The following is a 21,412-nucleotide window of genomic DNA, read 5'->3' on the forward strand; positions in this document are numbered from 1 at the left end:
GGTGAGTCCCGTCCTGGTGGAGGAGGGTAGTAATAAAGCAGGACTCGTAGGCAAGGGGTGGGATAGGGTGCCTCTCTTTCCCGGTTTCTCTCACCCTGTCTCTCTCCCACCCTGCTTTCGCGGCCTCCACCCTCTCCCTCGCTCTTCGGCACAGGTGTGGCCTATGGCGCCGGAATCCCGCACGCCACGCTAACGAGCATCCAGATAAAGCTCCGAAATGTCGCCGGGATTAATTAAATAATTAAAGGCCGTAATTATCTGGCTGCAGCCGCTGCTCGCGAGATAGACCTTAGAGCCCTGCGAAACGGGATGGCTGCCTTAAGGGAGGGAAAAGCAGCGTCGGGGGTGTCAATGAGAAGTCCCCACGAAAGAAACCCCTCGATTAATAAGCCACCCTCCAGTCTCATATCGCCCGATCGTAATTAGCTCTTATTTAAATATTTGCTCCTACGCGATACCGTCCCTTAATTACTCCAGTTTCGGGATTTCCCTGAATCGGATCAGGATATGGAATAGTTACTTCATGGATTAATTACTCGGGCTAAAGCCGGGATTAATTGGAATCCGTCATTAGGGAGATGAGACTCCGCGACGGGACCATTTTTCGGACCGAGCGTTACGTTATCGCTCGCACGTACCGAAAGAACAATTTCGTTAATTTAACAAAGTCGTTCGATTCATTGCGTTTGGCTCATTTCGGAAAGCTGTAAAAAAATATTATCGATTCAATCCAACATTTTTCGCGCATGTAACCACTTCCTGGTACAAGTACGATGAGACCGGAAGTCCTGCAACCGACCGCCGAATCTAGGACTATTTCTACCGATTTCATCACCGTGTAAAATCCGGGGTTTCGAACTAATCGACCCCCCGTCTCGTATCCCTCGATCGTAATTAGCTCTTATTTAAATATTGGCGCTCGCCGACAGCCCTTTTAATTACCTCGTCCCGAGTCGGAAAAGTCGGATCGAGTCGCGAAATGTTTCACGCAAAAATGTTGAAATAAGAGAAAAGTGGGTTTTTAAGTCGGTTGAAGGGGGGGAAGAAAAAAAAAAAACGGGAAGAAAAAGTTGGACCCCGAGGGAGGATCGATCCGTCGCCCTTTGGGCTAACGAAACGGTCGGAGCAGGAAGGAGCCTTTCGGGGTAATCGATAGTTCCTCCTTCGTTCCCGGGGGACGTCTCCCGGGGGAGTGCGGCAGTCCTTTCCAGGAATACCCGGGAATACCCAGGAATACTTGGCTTGTGTACAGTTGTTTCAATCACGGGCCATACATCAGTTTGCGCTGCCAGCGGAGGAGGTCCTGCCGCAGGTCCCATGGGATTGGGAGGACTGGGGGGTGGTTCGGCAAAAAAGCTCTTAGTCTGCTGCTTCTGTTAAGGTCAGCCATCGGCCGCGCTAAATGATAGATCGACCGCGGCTCTTGACGCCCCCGCCACCCCTTGACACCCCCGTTCACCCCTTGACAGGGGGTAACGAGGGGGAATCCGTGATTGGCACTTGGCAGTCTCGGATCTCCCGCCTCGAGGGTGCGGAAGGGGTGCGTTCTTTACGCGCATCATGGTGTCCAGTGGGGGTTGCTAAGGGATAGAAGAGATAGTACAAAAGAACTCCCCCTTTAAATTGCCATAATCTCTTACCAAATAATCGTTTCTTGACATTAATATCCACTTCTCGAAGTGAATCTCTCGCCGAGGATAAAAAATCCCTCGATACAAAGAAACACTTTAATTTAGAGAAAAATTATTTCCTTCAAATAAAGTCGAATAAATTGGATGCAACCTTTCCTCGGAACTGTGACAGTTCATTAGAGCTTATTAAAGCAAGGTAATTATTCTTTGAATTAACAAAGTATTTCTTTGGCACCGTTCGAACGAAACATTTCCTTGGATCAATGAATTTATTTTCTCAGGGTAGTGAAGGTTGAATCTCTAACCATGATTAAATAATCGTTAATACCGAGATTCGGTAACGAGGTGCAGTAAAACTGACGAATATTTTGTTAAGCTTAGGGGGGGTAATTCGTATTCTGTTTACAGGGTTCGTATATGACTCCTGGAAGGGGTGGTCTGTTCCAGGGCGCCTAATTTGGAGTCTCTGGAGCAGGAGTCGATACAGGGAAGAGAGGGTTGTACATCCTGGATGTTCATGCCTCGCCGACCCCCGGCTACCTCCCCCCACCCCCTTCGGCCTCGCATAAACCGTGGATAGTCGAGGGGTGGTCTGGGAGACAGCGAAACACAGGGCACGGAAGGGAGAGAGAGATACAGAGAGAGGACGCCGGTCAGGCCGGAATGTCGGAGATTGATTCGGCGGGGGTGCAGGTGGAGGGTGGATTTTCCGCAGCGATTATTACGGTCGTTAGGGGTGTGCAGTTCGAGACTGCTCGCGGCATTATTTGCCTTCTCAGGAGGGGCAGGGATGGGGGTGGCGTTTCAGGGGGTAGATGGGGCCCCTACCGAAATTTCCTAAATAATTCACCGCGGCAACAGTGTCGCCCCCTTGCCCTGAAATATTAAGGTGTGCGACTTAATGCCCCGCGAAGACGAGGGGGTGGCGAATAGGGGGAGGTTAACGGGCGAGGAAAAATAAGGAAAGCGGCGGGGACGCGGAGAGACGCAGAGGCGAATAAAGGGAGAAATCCCCTTATTGATGGCCGGGAAATGGACCCGTAAAGGCATCCCTATGAAAATCTCGGAATAAATCCGAGGACGAGAGGAAAAGGAGTTTAACGATTGATACGCCCCTGGAAATACTATTTTCGAGTTTTTCCGCGAGAATACTTCGACCCCTTCCATCGTTTTTGGAAGGCGGACGGAAAAGGGGGTGGCTCTTCGGGGCCGGGGCGAGCGAGAAGGACGAGGCGATGCAGCGCCCGCGGGAGGGAGAGAGAAGGAGAGAGGCAACAAGAGGGCGCCGGCACGTGGGGTGTAAGTTAACAAAGTTTAAGGCGAACCGGGGCTGGCCGTCATTCTTGGCTTGAGTTACAGTCGCCCCCCTCCTCGTAAGCACCTGGGATTAGGCTAAGTGCCGGGGTATTTATTTAATTGAAGGTAAACATTAAGTATGCAGAGGCGAGCGGCGAGCCTTAAGGGCGGCCTTAACGAAGCGTCCGGGATACATTAGAATGCTTTTAGGACGTTTTCAAGAGCCCTCCGGCGCCCGAAGGAAAGGAACACGGGGGAGGAAGAGAATCGAACGCCTGCGAAATGTCCGACGGAGAGGGGGGGGGCAGGGGGGGGGTGGGGGGCGCTCTTCTTTTCGACACTGGAAGTACATTAAGCCCAGTCGACCGAGCTAACGCGATTTAAGTAAAAATCACATAAAAATGGGGTAATGTATATAAAGTGCCGCTCGCGAGCCGTGGCGGTACCCCCGGGAGCAACGGTTACCTTTTATCAGCCCCATTCCCGGGACAAAAACCGGCGCCTATCTATGTGCGCGCGCATCTAGCCGGCCCTTCATCAGCTGCTACGTGAGAATCGGCGGAAAGAGGCGCGATCGTTCGCGGCGATACCAGCGACGCGTCGGCCGGTCTAGGGGAAACTGCGCTCGGCCGCTGGGCCCGCGGCGCTCGGCCAATGGGCGACCGCGACGGTCGGGGGCGTGGCCAGCGGGCCGCGGAGTGGGGGCTCCCCACTCCTCGCCGCGGTACAGCGCGGCACAGCCTCGCAGTCCGCGGGCAGGCGTGCAAGCGGATAAATAACGATCGGCGGGGGGCCGCGTCGCGGGGAAATACTTTTCATTAATCTGATTATTTATCGCCGCCCCTCGTAGGCGCTTGTAATCCTCGCGGCCGTTCGCGTTTCGCGGCGCCGTACAATAAATCTCGAGGAAAGAAGATGCGAGGCGGCCCCCGTAAATCATAAGACGATAATGCCGGATGTCAACCGGGGGCTGGGGGCGTTCGCCCCCGGGCGGAAGCGGAAGGCGCGAGGTCCTCTCCTTGAAAAATTCAAAAACGATTCCCCCATCCCCTTTCCCCATCCGGGTCGAAAAGAGATGGAAAGCCGGGTGCTCTTTTCTTCAATTTCCGGTCGCCTCGCCTCTGTTCCCGCGAGTCCACCCCTCGCTTTCGGTCGTCGCCGGTGGTCGCGGTTTCCCCTCCACTTTCCCTAAGGCGTCTCGACGCGCCACCCAGATGCGACCGGCGTCGCGACGCCTGGCGACTCGAGGGCTGTTAAGCCTAATAATAGCCTGCCACGATATAGCCTGGACGATATTCGCTGACGAATGTGGACCACATGACGCGAACTACATTCGAAATAACCCCAAACTAAAGTTATCCGCCTCTTCCGGGAAACTATTGACCCCAATTGTCATCAAGAGTATTTTAAAAAATTCACTCCCCCATATTTTCGACGACCCCCCCTCATAAAAAATGATGCCTCCACTTAGACGAATTACCCCCACCCCCTAACGCACCCAAACGCAATGCCAGGTGAATAGTGAACAATGAAGGTTTCAAAACGCATCCACCCCCTCTCTCTTTGGATGACTGGCGATATGCACCCCTTTCTACGCGGGGGAGAGGGACAACGCGCGACGCATACTCAGGGGTTGGGGGTTCGTCATTATCACCCCCCTTATCGGCGAGCCCAAGTACCGTCGCGCTCGATGCAAATAAAACACTCAAAGGGGGGCAACCCCTCCGCCGGTGCATCCCCCTCTCAGTACATTTCCGCCATCGTTTCCCCGTTGCTCCTTGCAACTCTTTTTATTTTTTCTCGCGGGAAGAAGCGAACGGGTGAAGGGAGCGACTGAGAGGGAAATAGCGCGAGTCGCGACAAAAGGGCGAATGGGGGGGAGGGGGTGAAAAGCATGGCGGGTTTATGCACGGCGCTGCTCGCTGCCAGTCATTTATTATATTGTGTCACCGGCGACCCTCGACGGCGAGCTAATTAAATCTTGAACGATCCCTCCGAGTGTCGGGGGTCATGGGGGGTTGGGGGGGGGTTGAATCATCGGGGGTTGCGTGTCTCTCCTTGACTTGGATGAGCCGCGCCCCCCAAGAAGGAACCGCTACTCCCTATGCACCCCATGTGCGTGTCGCGTGACGACACGTGGGGCGGGGGTGGACACCCCCCCGAAATTTTCCTCTACCCCGTGGTAAGTGGGCGTGACCTGGTCGAACCCCCTCTGTCTCTCACGTGAGAATCTCAGATCACTCATTCTTGTAGGTCTATTATGTATTATTAATTGTTACGGAACAAGCAGAATTACGGAGGAAACGTGAAAGGTGCTGAGGTATTCGATCGGCGTCGGTAAGATGGAATTCTTCTAACCGAGGTACCACCCGAGGCTGCGAGCTGTGTTATTGACAGTTGGGTTTACATTGACTGTTGCGTGTCACTGTCTTCAGAATTACACGGGATGGCACGCTCTATATGACTATATATTCAGTTAAATTGTCGTGGTAAAAGATTGAGGTAAAAATTCAAGGAACCCCCTCGACTCTGGAATTTCGATGCTCCAATCGATCGACGGCGCCATCTGTTAGATTTAACGGGTACTAAATCGTTGAGATCACGTACACGCGAGAATTTTTCTTCTTTCTTTTTTCTTCAATTTCTTGGTCGGCAGGACCTTCCATATCTGCATGGTGATATTTCAGACGATTCGATGCATCCCATTCGGAGGAAAATGGTGCAACTGGTCCGATGCCCTGACGGACTACTTTCGCTCCGCCTTAATTTTCTTAATTTATCCGCGATCATCAGCTGATGGGGCTATTTTTGCGCGAAGCACCGATCGGCTCGATCTTGGGGAGGATATTCGGAGGTTTAAGGGGGTGGGCAGGGAATTTCTCGTGAAACGAGTTTGCGGGGGGGCGCCACGTGTGAGGGGCGAGTTGCGCGCCCGTGATCTGAGGAGTGCCTCCCCACCCGTCCCACCCCCCCCCCCGGAACTCTCTCGTTCTCGGTCCTCGAGAACGGGGGAGTTTGATGCGCCCGGTGCAAATCGAAGTAATAAACTCAGGGTAGTAAACCATGGGGGGCACCGTTGTTGCACCTTCGCCCTCCCCCGTCTGGCCTTTCCGGGCCAACAACCCTGTCTCTGGTGTCTCCGGCTCTCCGCACCCCCGACATCCCCTAGTCCCATCTCCAGCAAAATGCACAGAAAACCTCCCTTAGACAAATCCAGTGGCGGCTCGTGAATATTCAGGGAGGTGGTGGCAAAACATAAAAGTCAACAGCGAACTTAAAAGATTATCTCTTGTTCACCTTGTGAAATACTTCGGCACCGTGAGGTACAGTTTGCGACTATGTGAACCCCATGAAAAGGTCTCCCACGTATCTCTCCAGAGAAATTAATCCACCTTAATCAACGCCCGCGCAAGGTCGATATCATGGAAAAAGGAAAGAAAAAGGAATACACACCCCTACAGGGGTGGAGCACCCACCGCATCGAAATGACAACTGTCAGGGGTACTTCGCGTCACTTTGAACGGGGCTCGACGGCAAATCGGCGGAAAAAATGGCATTACCGAAATTCCTGACCGACGTCCGTCACCCCCCCACCCACCCCCCGACGAGTTCGTAAAAAATTGAAAGCCGAACGTCCCCTACCACACAGGGGGTCGACACGCAAGTGTCGTCTCCCAGTCGATATGGTCATGCCTCACGTAACGCGCATATTACACATCCCTCGGGTTGTACGTATATACGTGTACACAATACGTGTCTATATACACCACGAGAAAAGCCACGGGTCTGCAATTTCCACCCCAGAAGATTACAGAAAATGACGAGGCCGTTACGAGGTTCGCCGCAGCATCGAACAATGAGTACCGTTCCTCAAACCCACCCCCGGGTGGGCTCGGCTAATACGTGGCAATGATTTGCCACGTTAGCCCGCCAAAGTCGATGCCGAGTCTGTATCAACATGGTTGTTTGTTACGGGGGCGAATTACCGCCACGATTCTGCACAAACAGAGCCGAAACCGCCGACACCCCGCGCGTTTCCTGACACTTGGGGCGGTGGGTGGTGGGTGGTGGATGGTGGATGTCGGGCGCGTGGGTGGTGGGTGGCACTTCCGGCAGGCCCAGGTGCGGTAGCTTTCGCAGGGGTGCCTAATGCCTGCCCTGCCATCGGGGCAAGCAGATAGGGAGAGGGATGGTTCCGTGCGTTCCGGATTTCGGGGTTGTTTGCGGGGGGGATACCTCCTCGGAGGTGTTTACGGCGAGCGATGGGGCGCCCCGGGTGCCCCAGCCAGACGACACGGCTCCTCTCGGTAACGACTTTTACGGCCATAAGCACGGGAGTCATTAGGGTCGACCCTCGTCATTAACGGGGGCGTTACGCGGTATCGCAATTGCGGGACCCCCCGCGGACCGGGGGCGCTCGTTCGCGGATTAGGCCGCGGTTACCCCGCGGGGGGAGGGGGCAGGTGGTGCCTTGAAGTTGGTGCTTTGAGGTTTGGCTCTTTGACTGGAATCTGCCGCAATGTGGACGTCGAGTGTCCCGATAAGCCTAATCAGCTGGGCATTGCCTCTCGAATTTGGCCGGGTTATTTCCTGCCACGTCTTCGCTCCTCCGGTGGCCGTAATTAAGGCTTAACTATTTACGTCGCTTTAATGGCTAAACCCTTTTTAGAGTTTCCAAGGCTTTGAATAATTAACCCCCTAAGCGGGGAAATTATTAATGCCCGTCGACGGGGAGGTAACAACGATTTCGAGGACTCTACGTGCAGCCCCCATTTTTTCGGACGGGATGCCGATCGATTGGCTTCTCTTGCGGGATCGATTCTTTCCAAAATGGCCGCGGCCCTGCGTCCTGGGGTCGTTAGGTCCCCGTAATTACGCCGAATCTCGTTACGTCGTAATTTAACGTCCTCGGAGGAGGTCTCTCCCTGGCCCTTCGCTAATACGCATTGTTCGCGTTGTTTCCGCCCGCCCGTAGATCTCCCTTCTCGAAACTTTGGATCCCTTCCTCCCCCCGTGGACCTTGAAAATTTCTCCGGAAATTAGCTGTCAAGAGAAGTATGCACTGCATCAAAACTCATATTTTCGTAATTAGTTAAATTGCAAGACCAACCGACAAATTTCACTATTTTTCTCTTAAGGTGATGTGAAAGTGAGGTCCTGACCCGAAGGGAAGTATATCCTTTAATCCCGTAAAAATCCCCTATTTCCACAAGAAATCAAACCGCAACTCCAGTCAACAAGTTCCGCTGCTTTTATTTGTCACATTTGGATCGCCACATTTCCCGAACCCACCCACGAGGGACTTTAATTAATGCCCTTAATATTCACGATAAATTAAGCTGAATTTCCCCGCTTATTTGTTACGTCAGTATAATTTGAGATATCAAATTTACGGAGCCCCGTGGCAAGGGGTGATGTTAATTCCCTGGGTTATTAGAGTCATAGTCATTAAAATCCTGAGTCCTAAGTGCGGTCGAGTTATCGGGCAGGCTCGATATCGCCATCGTCGTCTCGGCCCTTTATTTAAGGGCATCAGGGCAAATTGAATTACACCTCGCAGAGGCGGTTCCACGGCCGCCCTCCATTAATATGCATTTTTGCTCCCGATCGTACCCACCCCCTGGGGATCCGTATCGCCCTCTCCCACGTGGGCCGGGGGTTTGACGTTTGCGCACCCCCCGGGGTTTATCGAGGGCTGACATCCGAGGAGGACGTGAGTTTACACGTCCCGTCTAGAATATTTCGAGTTTGCAGGCCGCACCGTCCACCGGCTGAAGCCAGAATAAACATCCCGAAGAAGAGACCCTCCAGAAAGCTTTGGGGGATCCCCTCACCCCTTTCCGGGAACGTGGAAAACCACCCCGACGTCAGCCCGCGGCCGCTTATTGCTCCGCAATCTTCCTCATAAGTACATTAAATGTCAATAAATCATGCACACTTTCGAGGGTTTATTCACCCACTCAGCCATGGACATTAATTCTCGTAACGCATGACCTTAACCACCAATTGAAATCACCGCACAGTTGAAAAAGTGCCACGTAAAAAAGCTCCACCCTAACCTCCAGACAATTCGATACATCCTGAATTAATTCTGATTTATGACACGAGACCTTCCACCGCGAGTACCAAGACATAATTCCGTCTTCAGATCTCGCCGCGACCGTGGGAGTAACCATCAAATTAATATCTTCGGGGCGTCCCTGGGGGGTGGGGGGGTTCCCCCATGGGATGCGATCCCGTGTTTACAGGCGGGTCACGATCGGTTGACCGAGCCCCCGTAAATCACCCTTACGTGATTTAGATCGGCGCGTAAGGGCTGTAAAGCACACCGGAACGCGAGAGCTGGCCGGAAGCGTCGGGGGTGGGAACCCCCCTGCCCCGCGCCCCCCTCGATGGAAGAAGGGAAGGAGTCGAAGGCACCCGGAAGCCGCGGATGAAATTTCCGCGGCCCCGGCGCGCCGATTAATCTCGGGACCCGGCAAAGCCGTTAAAATAATAGAACTCGAGAACCGGTGGAGAGAAAGCGCCGGGAACGAGAGAGAGAGAGAGAGGGGAAGGGACACGAGAACGTGGGAGCGAGAAAGAGAAAAGGGGTAGTGAAGGGAGGGAGGGCGTTTCGCGGGCGGTTTCGCGGGCATCGATCTCCTCCCGCTGAATCCCGTCAAAGGAATAATAAAAAGCCCGGGGGTCGTGGGGGTCGGGGTGGGAGGGGGGGAATCGAGCCCGTCACCGCTCGAGGAATGGCCTACATTTATATTTATCTTTCCGAGTCCCTTTGGAGCCGTCCTTTTATTCGGGAGCGTTCCGTTTGCCCCGCTCGGCACTGCCAGCCTGGAGTGAGACGGCGAGATGGCGGATCGTGGGGAGAGAAGGACGGATCAAGAAGAGAGAGAGAGAGAAAGAGAGAATGTGAGCGAGAGGGTCGACCGACCTCGCGGAACGACGCTGTTCTCTTCGCTGCCCAGATGGGGGGGGGCACCCCCTTTTCCAAAGGGAACAAGTTAAACGCCGAGTTTTTCAGACTGCCCGGGTAATCAGCGGCGGCGTGCGAACTCTAACGAGCCTGGGGGCGTTTCGCCCCCCCGGGGTCAATCGTAACCCCTAGGTCAACGGGGGGGAAATTCGGCGAATCACCATGAATTTTAGTTCTCGACCTGAGGTACGTCCTGGGGTGCACTTCGCGTAGGAACTCTTCCTATCTACCCTCATCGCACATCCGAGGTGAAGGGAACGAATGAACGGTTACGGAGAAGGGGATGTACGAGAAAGTCTACGTGAGCTTTATCTAGGTGGGGGGGAGGGGGGCAGGGTCAATTTGTAAAAGACACCGAGGCAATACACTTCGGCATCACACCGAGACTGAGGCGATTATCTGATTTCTCACGGGTGGTCGGTGAAAAATTCCGCGCGGAAAACCTCCGGCCAATTTGACAATTACCCCCCACCCCACTCCCCCACGGTAGGAGGGAACGGGAAGGGGGCACAAGTCGCGTCTCAAGGCGAGAAGGCCGCGCGGTCGGGTCGGCGGAAACAAAGGGCCGCGTAAAAAGGGTCGAGGACCGTCGAGCGCCCCCAGGAAGGGTGAGGGTGGGGGAGGGGGCGCCACCCCCCATTCGCAACGGGGTGGAAAAAATCTCGCCGACTCTCCCGGAGGAGCTCGCTCCCACGACCCGACCGGACTTCTCTCTCCGGGGGATAAGATTTTTGCCCGACGTGACTCTAGACCCTCGTGGGGGCGAGGCCCTTGCCACCCCCCGCCGCACTCACCCCTCGAAATCGCCTTTGACTCGTTTACCGGAAAACGTTCTCTTCCGGTTTGAGGCGTTACTTCCGGTCGCGGGTTCGAGGCCCGCGAGAAAAGGAGGGCACTTCGCTCGGGGGGAATGGGGGTTGGGGTTGGGGTTGGGGTTGGGAGGGTCCGTAAAATTCTTGGAAAATTCCGCGAAAAAGCTAGCGCAACGGGCGAGGCCGAAATCACTTCGTTATCCGCGTTATAAGCTGTCGAAGAAATGAACGAGGAGTCGGCGGAGCGTCTTGGGGGTGACTTGCCCCATCCCCCCTTCCAGGCAAGAGAGGCGAGCAATTCTTGCAGGCATTTCAGGAATCCTCGGAGCCACCTGCCGGCGTCCCCGCGGAAGCGGAGACAGCGTTATTACTCGTGTTTCTCCCGTTCCCTCACCTATCATCCCCCTCGCCGCTCTTATCGCCCCCTCCCCCCCGACGGCCGTCGCTCTTTCGCTTTCCGGCCACCTTGAAACATTTACTGCCAGTAGGGGTGGGGGAGAGGCAGTTCGGCCGGGGCGAGCTTCCTCCCGGCTTTCTTTGTACATTATGTCGGCAAATACTGGGCGCGCTATGAAATTCAGATAAAATCCTGCTCCCCTTCCCATGGTAGGCCATGGGAGGGACAGAGAGGGAGAGAGAGGGACGGGGGGGCAGAGGTAATGTTATTCCGCGTAAGGTTTCCTCGTTACTTTCCTGGAGCTGAAATTACGTACAACTCTAACCCCCCCACCCACCAGTGGGCGGATTCCTCGTGCTTTTTACTTCGGGGCAACCTCTTCCCATCCCCTCCCCCTAGAGTGATAAAGGGTATCGCTGTAGCTCTGAGGGATGAAAGCCAATGTTACTAATTTCTTTGTTAATTTCATAATCCGGAGGAAGTTTGCAGGAGGAATGTTGGAAATGGAGATTTTGGGCTCGGGAGTGACTCCTTTATTCTCGAGCGCCTTTTCGACCGGCCCCTCCCCGCTTCATCCCCCGGGGCTCGATTCGCACACATTCGATATTCGGTGCAAGGAGGGCGGGGGGTGCACCCACGTTAAGTTTCGCTTTGTTTGCTCTTTATGCCTCAGCCGAGTCGGCCGGGGATCGTTTATCGGCCAGGCGGTTAGTTTCACCCGCCACCCTCTTATCCCCCCCTCCCTCAAAGTCGGCTCTCTCGGCGGCTCTTTCGGATCTTCATAACCTCTCGCGCACCACCCGGGGAGTTACTCGAGCCCGCTTTTCCGCCCTCTCGGGCGTATTTCCTTTAAACTTCCCGACGGTTCCCTTTCTTTTTTTTTTTTTTTTTCCGCCCGGGCGGCACGCCGGCCCTCTCTCGGCGGAAAATCGCCGGGGGTGCCGGGGGTGCATAAAAGAATTCGGTTGCTTTTGCGGTGCTCGAGGAGCACCCTTGGCCGCGGGAGCGCTAAATGCAGTTCGGCGTGCAAAGCCTGCGGTCGCCTTTTTGGAGGGCGGAGGGCGCCGCGATAAGGGTTAATCCTTATCAACCCTCTCGCGAAACACGAGACCTGGCGGTCTTTTTCACGCGTGACCGGTCGCTTACTTGAACACACGCGTTCCGTTGCGAAAAGTGATACATATGTGTGTGTCCAATTTGACATTTACTTTTCGAGGTTTCTGCGAAAACTTTTGACATATACCACGGGATCGTTAACGATACGAACTTCTCGAGAACAATTTAAATTGCGCGCGTACTCTTTTTATTTTTCTTCTTTTTTTTTTTCTCGCGTTTTTTTCCCCCTGCATTTCCGATTTCCCTCAGCCGCCATATTTGATAGTAGATTTTTCAAGTGAAAACTGTGAAATTCCATCCCCTCCATCGCAGATTGCGGCAAGCTCGTAAAGGCCTGGGATTTGTCGCGAGAGGGGGTTGGCAAATAACTCACCCCCCGGGGTTGAATCGCGAATTTCCGCGAGATTCGAAAAGGCTGCGGTTTCCCTGCAGCGGCATAGCGGACCGCGATACCGACGTCGGTAACGTAGGTAACGTCGTTACGGCGGGTCACTGTAAGCGTCAAGCAGTGGTGTGTGTCTGTGGGGGTGGGTGCGCATTGGTGTACACCCTTGGTGCGCGGCCGAGCATGGGTGCGCGTATGCGTGTGTGTGTTGTAAACGCGCTACGGTCGGCTCTATACGTTTTACGATGCTTTTAGTGGTCGCTCTTAAATAAACATCGAGATTGCCGGTCCACGGGGGGAGGGTCGGGGGCAAAGAGGGAGCCGGGAACATCGGTTGGGGCAGCGAGATGCACGGAGGGCAAAAAGCACACGCCACGTGTGCTAAACAAGATACTTTTCAATTAACTGGATGCGAGAGTGCCCCCGCTAAAGAAACTAATTTTCCTGGTGTAAACAACGGGACCCTGCGCTACCCTGAAATACACATCGCGGGGGTGGCCCGAAGCAAAAATGCGCGGAAATATCTTATCTCGTTAATTAAATTTTTACCATTAACACGGTCTGCAGAGTTAACGCAGGGGGTGCAGCAGAGAATTGCAGGAAGCCTTAATTTGCATCCCTTATTAAATAATAAAATTAAAACGCCGTTAAGAGGTGCCTTGAGGACGTCAGGCGGGGAGTAGGAAGTCGGAGGTTAATCGATTCTTGGCTCGATTTGACTTACGAATCCTCGTCCTGTGGGGGAGGGGGCTCTCAAAGGATTCGCGGATCCCGAGTCGACCTAATAAACTCGAGCCTAATGCGGTTCAACCTAATAAAGCGAAATTAGCCGTATTAGACGTCGGATTGGAGCGGTATCGCGGGGTGTCCCTCCGCCCCTAATACGAGAGCGAATGCAAATTGGGGATGATAACTCCCTCTCTCTCTCTCTTCTCCCCTCTATTTCTCGCTCGCGACCGGAAACTTGGGAGGCGATTTCCAGGGTGGCTCGACGAGGGTGGAGGTGGTCCAGGGTGGAATGTTCAAGCCAATACCCGATGTCGGTCCGACTTGGACACCTTCTATAGGAACCCTTTTCGAACCGGGCTCTATGGGTTGCGGTCGATCCGCGGTTTATTAAAACGCCCGCGAAAAGGCGGAAAAGGCACCCCAAGAGGCGGAAAGGAGTCGGTTACGGGGGGAGGGGGGCTCAAAAGGGGAGGTTTCAATCCGCGTGCGGAGGAAACGCTCCGTCGAGCGCGAATCGTCGCTCCGCTGGAGGTTTTCGGCGAGGATCCACGTCTCCTGGTGTCCCGCGGTGCGTTTTAACCAGAAAACGCGGATCCACCCTTAAAGGAACCCCCGCAAAGGGGCGGCTCGATTGAAAGTCGAAGGATCCCCGAGAAATAAAAATATCCTCCGCGAGCAGTTCCTCTCTCTACGTTTCCAATTTTCTGGGATTTCGAATTCTACGGTGATGTCGCTAAAAAAGGCTAATAAGCTACATTCAGTCCCGGATTATTTACGGTACACTAAAATCATAATGCACATGCTTTTTAACCATACCAGCTGCAGTGAGAAAAAAAATGTTTTCTTTTTATAGGCTTCACTCAAAAAAGCCAAATGTCTAACTCCGATGCATTTCATTGATCGAACGGTTCATATCGTAACATAATGAAGTAAGAAATTATATGTTTCATTTATTCAACTCCGTTCAAAGAAATAATTTCCTAGAAAAAAAGTGGAATTTGTTTATTCAGACATTTTCTTTTTTTTCTCCAATGAAATTATTCCAATACACGGCCTTGTATCTCCTTATACTAATTCCTGGTCGAAACGTTCATAGCTTAAACTCGAATAGTCTCGTCGGAAATCTTCATGCAATTTGGTATCTGAAATTCCATGAAATTCGGCAGATATTTATATCAGAGCGTTCAATGTGTCATGAAACTCCGTGGAACGTACGGTGACTTTTAACAATGCCTGTCATCGGTTCCGAAAAAATTGGAAGCGTGCCTTGATTTAGACTTCGGCAGAGATTTCGGGAATATCGAGCGGTTCATTCGGGAGAAAATATCGGGAGGATGAAAAAGTGCGTTATGGGCAACATTGCGCAGGGGGAGGCGCGGGGTGGTCGCGAGTTCGCGGTGGATTTCGCGGAATGCAAACCACCCCCCGAAAAGGGTGAAGGGTGGCAGCATATCGCTATAGGATGCCGCGTGCACGAGATAGTTTGTCACGGGCGAGTACTCGCTAAGTATGCTGGACCATTTGTCTCCGATCTTCCGGTCTCCCTTCCAGCCTCCGCAAACGGATCTTCCCGAGGGTTTGCACAAGACTCACCCGCCTCCCGCCACCCCCTCGCGACCTGGGGCTAAGATCCTGTTTCTCACCTCGTAACCAGACCCTCATCCACCTTCTCTAAGCCCTAAAGGCTAAGACAAAAGGTGGCAAACTTCCTACACCTCATTACACGATATACATCAGGTTGTCCAGGAATTCATTGTTCCTTTTCTTTTTCCCTGTACAGGACTCCCTGCTTCGCTTTTAAATATAGTGGAATGTCCACGTGGCATATTATTCTGAAATGCAGTCTTCAACCTTGATGACGAGAATTGAATTATAATTGCCAATGCCTCACATACGGCGGTAAAGTCCATAATTTAGTCATTTAACCCTCTGAGTGAGGAGGCTGTTCGACATATGGGCGAAATTCCTGAATGCGTGCAGGCGATATTCGACCAAATGTCGGACGTCTTTAGGAGTGTTTAGTAGTCAAGGGGGTAAAGACCATCGACGAAAGACGTCTCTAAAAACGAGACCCCTCGTTCATTAAGAGGTTAAAATATTTTTTTACCGTTCATTGTCGTGCCTTTTGGGAAAGTCAAGCGTCCCAGTGGATCCTTCCGCGTCGCTCTCAAGGGAGTCCCTTTCGCCTCGGTTCGAGGGCGCCTCCCTTCCATCATCCCGGCGTTAATCGGCCTACTCAGGGAGGAGAGGGTGGGTACGCAAGTGCGGGGTCGCGGGTAATAAAAGCCAACAAGGTGCAGGGGAGGCCCTCGGCAGATAACTGGGACAGCGTGTTTATGCCTTGTAAATCCCCGGCCGGGGTTATCGTCCACCCTCGAGGCTTCCCGGTCTTTTCTTCCCCGGAGTCCTCGAGTCACCTCCGGGGGCGGTTTCCGATCGCCTCCGACCTCGGTCACGCGAGTTGGCCATTAAAATTCGATCCGATGGTCCGACTCGCTCCCGGCCGAATTCTTTGACGTGGCTCGCATAAATTTCACCCGATTACGCGGCCGGCCGACCTCGAGGGCGACCTTAATCGAGGATGTGGCCACAAGGGGTGGCCGGAAGTCGACTCGACCATGGTGGTGGTCATCGGGTCGCGGTCGTTCCGGGTTTGTCCGGAAACTTCCGCGAGCTCGTACGTGCATGCATTTACATGCGGCGCCTAGCCGCCCCCTGGACCATTCTCCGCCCCAGTCTTTGCACCCCCCAGTGGGTGGTGGGTGGGTGGGGGAGGCATACGTGGCAAAGAGGCCGGTGGAAAGTGCCCACGTAACTCGCGTCGAGGGACCGACGGGGACTCTACAAACTTTGGATAAGGATCCTGCCGGCACCCACGGGGTGTCGATGGTGATTCGTTAGATCTTAACCAGGTACGTGACGATGAATTAATTCCCGTTTTTGGGGCTGCTGAACTCTAATTGCGCGGCGTTTCCCGAGTACCCGGGGATCTTTACTGTACCCATACGATATTCAATTTTTCACATTCTCGTTTCTACAAACTTATTCCTTCTGATACTTCCATGCTCTCGATCGACGTATTCTATTAATAATTTAAAGCGATGTGAAAATGCGCTCAAAGAGGTCTCGTTTATGAAACATCTCCGAACTGAGTGTACCGAATGTCTATTTTCAAAATTTTTCTCTAAAAAATGAAATTTTGCGAGTGTCAGAACCTACCTTTGAATCTCCTCGTTCGTGTGATAAAATTTGAAACAAATCAGTGCACCCAATTTAGAGAATAGATTCACATCACCTTAAGGGCGACGGACTTCAATTAAGTGGAGTTCCTTCAAGTATCAATGGGCTTATTACACCTACAACCCGACCAGATCATGTTCGAGCATTTTTATCGACCCCTTGCGTGGCTGCGCTCTGGCATCCGACATGATTAATATTTAAATATTTGAATAATAACTTTCAAATAGGGGGAGGATTTACTACGAGGATATGGTATCCAGGCGAGATTGGAAGGGGTGGTTTTCACAGTAACCGAAGCAAGCTGCATATACACCCTCCCGATATTGAAGCAACGACCCGCGCACACGGGGACAAGAGGGTGCACGAGAGCTGCAGAAGCGATTCTTTCGCGAGGTCGGGAAAGCTCGTCAAATGCGCCCCGGTAATGGAATCGCGAGCGCAAGCTCGGGCGATTCTTCCTTTTCTACTTCGTTATCCCGGAATACCCGCGCAAAGGGGTAGGTCAGGGAAGGCGATTTCGGCGTATCACAACGCGCGGGCGGTGGGTGGTGGGTGGAAATTCTTGCATGCAAGCTCACCTGCTTGTCGCGAGCTGAAAGCGTCGGCACTTCCAGCGACGATCAGAAGCAGCAACGGGCTTAACGAGGCTGCCAGGGAAGGCGGCATCTTTCTGGTGCACCTATCGCGCCTGCGCGACCTCCTCTTTAGCCCACTCCCCTCATCACACCTCCTCTGAAACAAGTGACAAAAGTCCACGTCAACTCGGCCTCCCGTAAAGGGGGGTCAAAGCGCATCAGAATTGGCACAAAGTCGCGAGCCGGTAATTGCAGACAGTACACCGAGGGAGGAGACTCACTTCCCAGAAAAAAAAAAAAAGGAACAAGTGAAACTCCCGGGCGACGTGAAACTTCTATATTTCGGACGAGAGGTATAGAATTAAGCCTTTCTTTTTCAGACATTTCATTTAATTTACAGGGGATGCTTTATCGTTATCACGTGTCTTCACGCGTGTAAGCGTTTCCACTTCATGTTGTGAATGAAGAATCGAGAGAAAAAAAAAAATTCCGTCCAGTGCTCTACCCGAAATATAACTTCATTTACATTCCCAATACTTGCGACCAATTTTCTGCATAAATTTCAACTCGCAAATTGATTCCCATTTAACGTGAACTTGCCATCATTTCGGTTGCCCCTTACAAAATCAAATTTGCCGGAGCCAGGAAATTTGGCAAGAGACAATATCAATTGCCGTAGGTAATTAATTTCAGGCCGCCTGGGAACAACGAAGAGGATTCCATTTTTAAAATACCAAATTCTAGAAAAATCAGGAAAATGCCCTCGGGTTAAATATTCGGGGTATCCCGATAAGTGATATCGGGAAATGCCGATCGATCGCGCCGGTTTGTAGTTCTGGGTTACGCGAGGAATCTCGCGTTTGATTGCCAGGGAAAAACAAAAAAAAACAAAAAAAAAGAGAGAAGAAAAATCGCCATAGAATTTGCCATGCCGGACCGCTATGGAACTCGGCATTGTTTACGGGCTCGCGGCAGCATGAAATCGATATAATTAACACCGTTCGGATTCCATAGACGTCCATACCGGCAAATTTAACACCCGATTTTGCGGCCGGCCGGAAATATCACTGTAAAAATACCCCCCCGGGGGGAGGGGGTCGGCTACAATTTAACCAGGTCGCCCTCTGCGCCGTGCATTTGCCGCCACATATTTGCTCCAACTGCAGCTGGATAAATCACCTCACCCGACCAGTTGCACGCAGGGTTGGGGGTCCGTACACGCTTTCGCGATTTGCAGTTCGGGCAGGTTGAATAAGAAAGCCGGAATTCCAGTTTTGAGGGGGATTTTTTATTCAGCAGGGTGAATGGATCCCCTTTGATCTTCCAGGACGAGGATATGCAGCGCGGGACTCGGAAAGGACAAAGAGAGTTGTCCCTCCTTCCCCTCCACTCTGTGGCGATGTCGTAAATGAAGAGATTTGAAAGAAGAAAAATAAAAGAAGAGCCTGCTTGATAATTGTCGGCACGCGTATGCCTGCGGGGTCTTAATATTTTGGGGTTAAATCATAAATGGGAGTATGTCGTATGTCTTGAAAATGGGAGAGAGGATTGAAGGGTTCACCGTTCCAAGGGATTTTAGACAAGGGTTCGCGTACCAAGCCAATGAGTCGTTGTTTATCAAATGTGTACTTTAGAAGCATAAAAATAAGAAATTGTAGGTTATGTGCGAAACAAAGGGAAGCTTCATGGCAGGATGCACGTATATCACGTTGAGTAGGTCCATTTCCCGTCAGATGTGTTTCTTTTTTCCCCCGCCCGGCATTGTAATTCGCAATTCCGCAGATTGTCGGCGATGACGGGGGCATCCGGGCCCCTCCGCGTTAGGTTTCCATTATGCTAAACCGCAAATGGAGTCCGCGATCGAGTGTCCGGACGGGGCACAATGGCCGAGGCCGGTAAGGTGTAACGTTACCCCAGAAATGAAATTCGCCCTCGTCCCTCGTTCAGGCGACGCAAACGAGCTTAGGCCGGACGCGGGGGAGGAAGAAGAGGAGGACGAAGAGGGGTGAAGAGTCCTCAAAAAGGAGGAAGGCCGACCTCCGGTCGACACCTCGGTCCACTTCGGGTACTTATCCCCGCGGCCATCTCGCATACGAGGGTGCTTTTCCATGGAATCTCTCGTCCGAGGTGCGACCACGGCCCGTGAAAAATGGCGGACCATATCGACTGTCCTATACTGAGAAGAAAATTTCCTCGATTCAAAGAAAATCATTTCCTTGAACAATGCTCATTTACATCCAATGGGTTTTGGTAGAAAGAAAATAATTACCCCGAAGAAATATTTATTTTTCATACAAAAAAAATAAAATAAAATAATATGACATGTTTTCTCAGTGTAGGGATCGAAGCACGTCCTGCGAAATCGAAGGAAGTTCGGATTTATTCGAAAATTATCAGTGTATTAATGCGACATGGGATACGTGCAAAATGAGCATTGTCCTATTTTCCTGGAGAACCAGCCGCCCGATTCCCACTGTCGAACCGGAAGAGGCCTCCGCTGGACAGGAAACTCTAAAAGAAGTTTAATGGACGATTCGGACACCATCTCGGCCAACTTCTCGGCTAAAGTGCCTCGATAAGTCGGCCGAAGTTGCCGACAGTCCGAGACGTGGCTGCAGCCGTTCTCCAAAATGGCCGCCGTGACGCCTCCGGTAGCTCTCAAGAAAACCCGACTCTCTTTTTCCCTCTCTGAGTGCGAGAGTATCCTGCGTGGTCGCGAATTTGTTTTCTTCGCGAGATTATTCCGAGAAAGCAGTACCTCGGGGAAGTATCCGGTACTTCCGGAAATCCTCTCGCAGCTGCTTTTCGAATAATCGGCTAGAGCCACGGAGGCATGGAAATGCGCCGGAAATAAAAATCCGATCTCACAAACCCTCTTTCTGGGAATCGCGGAGAAGTCTGTTTAAAAAATGAAGAGTTCGGAGAAATTCCTCTTGGATATCGGAGTCTTCTTGTGGGACATTTCTGGGGTGAAGGGAGGTTACATTGTTTTTCTGCCTGCCGGCTTGATCGAACCGATCGGCCATTGCAAAGTCGTTCTGAGGTTTAATAAACGGCTCTGGAAAACTCGTCGACTCGATAAGGTTGGGGAAAAGTTGGTATCTCGACGTCGGTTACACGGTCCATGGGCGTCCACGTTCCGCGGTCATTCTTCGTTTCCAAGATGGCCGCCATGACGCTTCCTAACTCTTTCAAGAATACATATCTCGAGAGTATTCCGTATAGTCGGGAATTTGTTTCTTTGCGAGATTACACAGGAAAAATATTCGATATTTTCGAAAGCCCTCCCACAGGAGGTTTTCGTCTAATCGGCTAGAGCGACGGAGTCATGAAAATACGCCGGAAGTAAAAGTCCGACCTCGAAAGACCTCTTTTCTGGAAATCGCGGATAAATCTATTTAATAAAACAGGAGTTTTTAGAAATTCTCCTTGATATGAGAGTTTTCTTCCGGGGCACTTCTGAAACGAAGTGAGGTTAGATTGCTTTCCTTCCTGTCGGTTTGGTCGGAGCGATCGGCCATTGTTGTAAAGTCGTTCCGAGGTTTAACGAACTGCTCTCGGAGAACTCGTCGACTCGATAAGGTTGAGGAAAAGTTGGTATCTCGACGTCGGTTACACGGTCCGTGGGCGTCCACAGTCCGCGGTCGTTCTCCAAAATGGCGGACGCTACAGCGTCTGGTACCCTTGAGCCACTCGAGCTACTTCCGGCAACTCGAGTTACGAGCCCGGTTCTAGATGGTCGGGCTTTTATTCCTGGCGAGATTACCCGAAGAAAGTACCCGAGAAGAGTATTCCAACTGTGAGGCACCCCCCCCCCGGAAAGACATCCACCCCTCGAGCGAAGAATCGACTTTACATGGCCAATGTAAACCTCGACAACGCGGAAACCTCGAGGGCATTTGATGTACCTACAGCTCTTTCCGACTGAGGTTAGATTTTACGGGAGAGGGTTAAAAGGGCTAACTACACCTACGCGGAATTACGTGCTGGGCGAGTACACCGCGCCCTTGTTATAATGAATGTAGAAATTAGGTTCGGGTACAAGTGTCGGTAAAATTTATCTGCACTTAGGGTATGTACGATCTTACCGCCTCAACGTGGATTTACCGGGAACCCCGTCAACCCCGTAAACCTCGTATCAGTAATTTCCCCTTAAATCGCCGGGGCGCGTAACGACGCGTCGAGGAAAACACCCCTTCGCGTCGCAATTGTTTCCGCTGCCAAAGTATTCATCGAGCACAAAAGTGCCCACCCCTTA

General features: G+C 52.3%; 1 protein-coding gene across 1 annotated transcript in view; it reads right to left on the minus strand.

Moving 5' to 3' along the window:
- LOC105703980 overlaps positions 1 to 17,245 on the minus strand; it is an 85,855-nt gene extending 68,610 nt beyond the window's left edge. The window contains exon 1 of the mRNA XM_023432438.1: positions 17,158 to 17,245. Coding sequence (XP_023288206.1) covers positions 17,158 to 17,245 — 88 coding nt within the window. The remainder of the gene's footprint in view (positions 1 to 17,157) is intronic.
- Between the last annotated feature and the right edge of the window lie 4,167 nt (positions 17,246 to 21,412).

This window comes from Orussus abietinus, unplaced genomic scaffold (assembly GCF_000612105.2).
Source record: "Orussus abietinus isolate OABI.00-Male unplaced genomic scaffold, Oabi_2.0 scaffold7, whole genome shotgun sequence".
NCBI lineage: Eukaryota > Metazoa > Arthropoda > Insecta > Hymenoptera > Orussidae > Orussus > Orussus abietinus.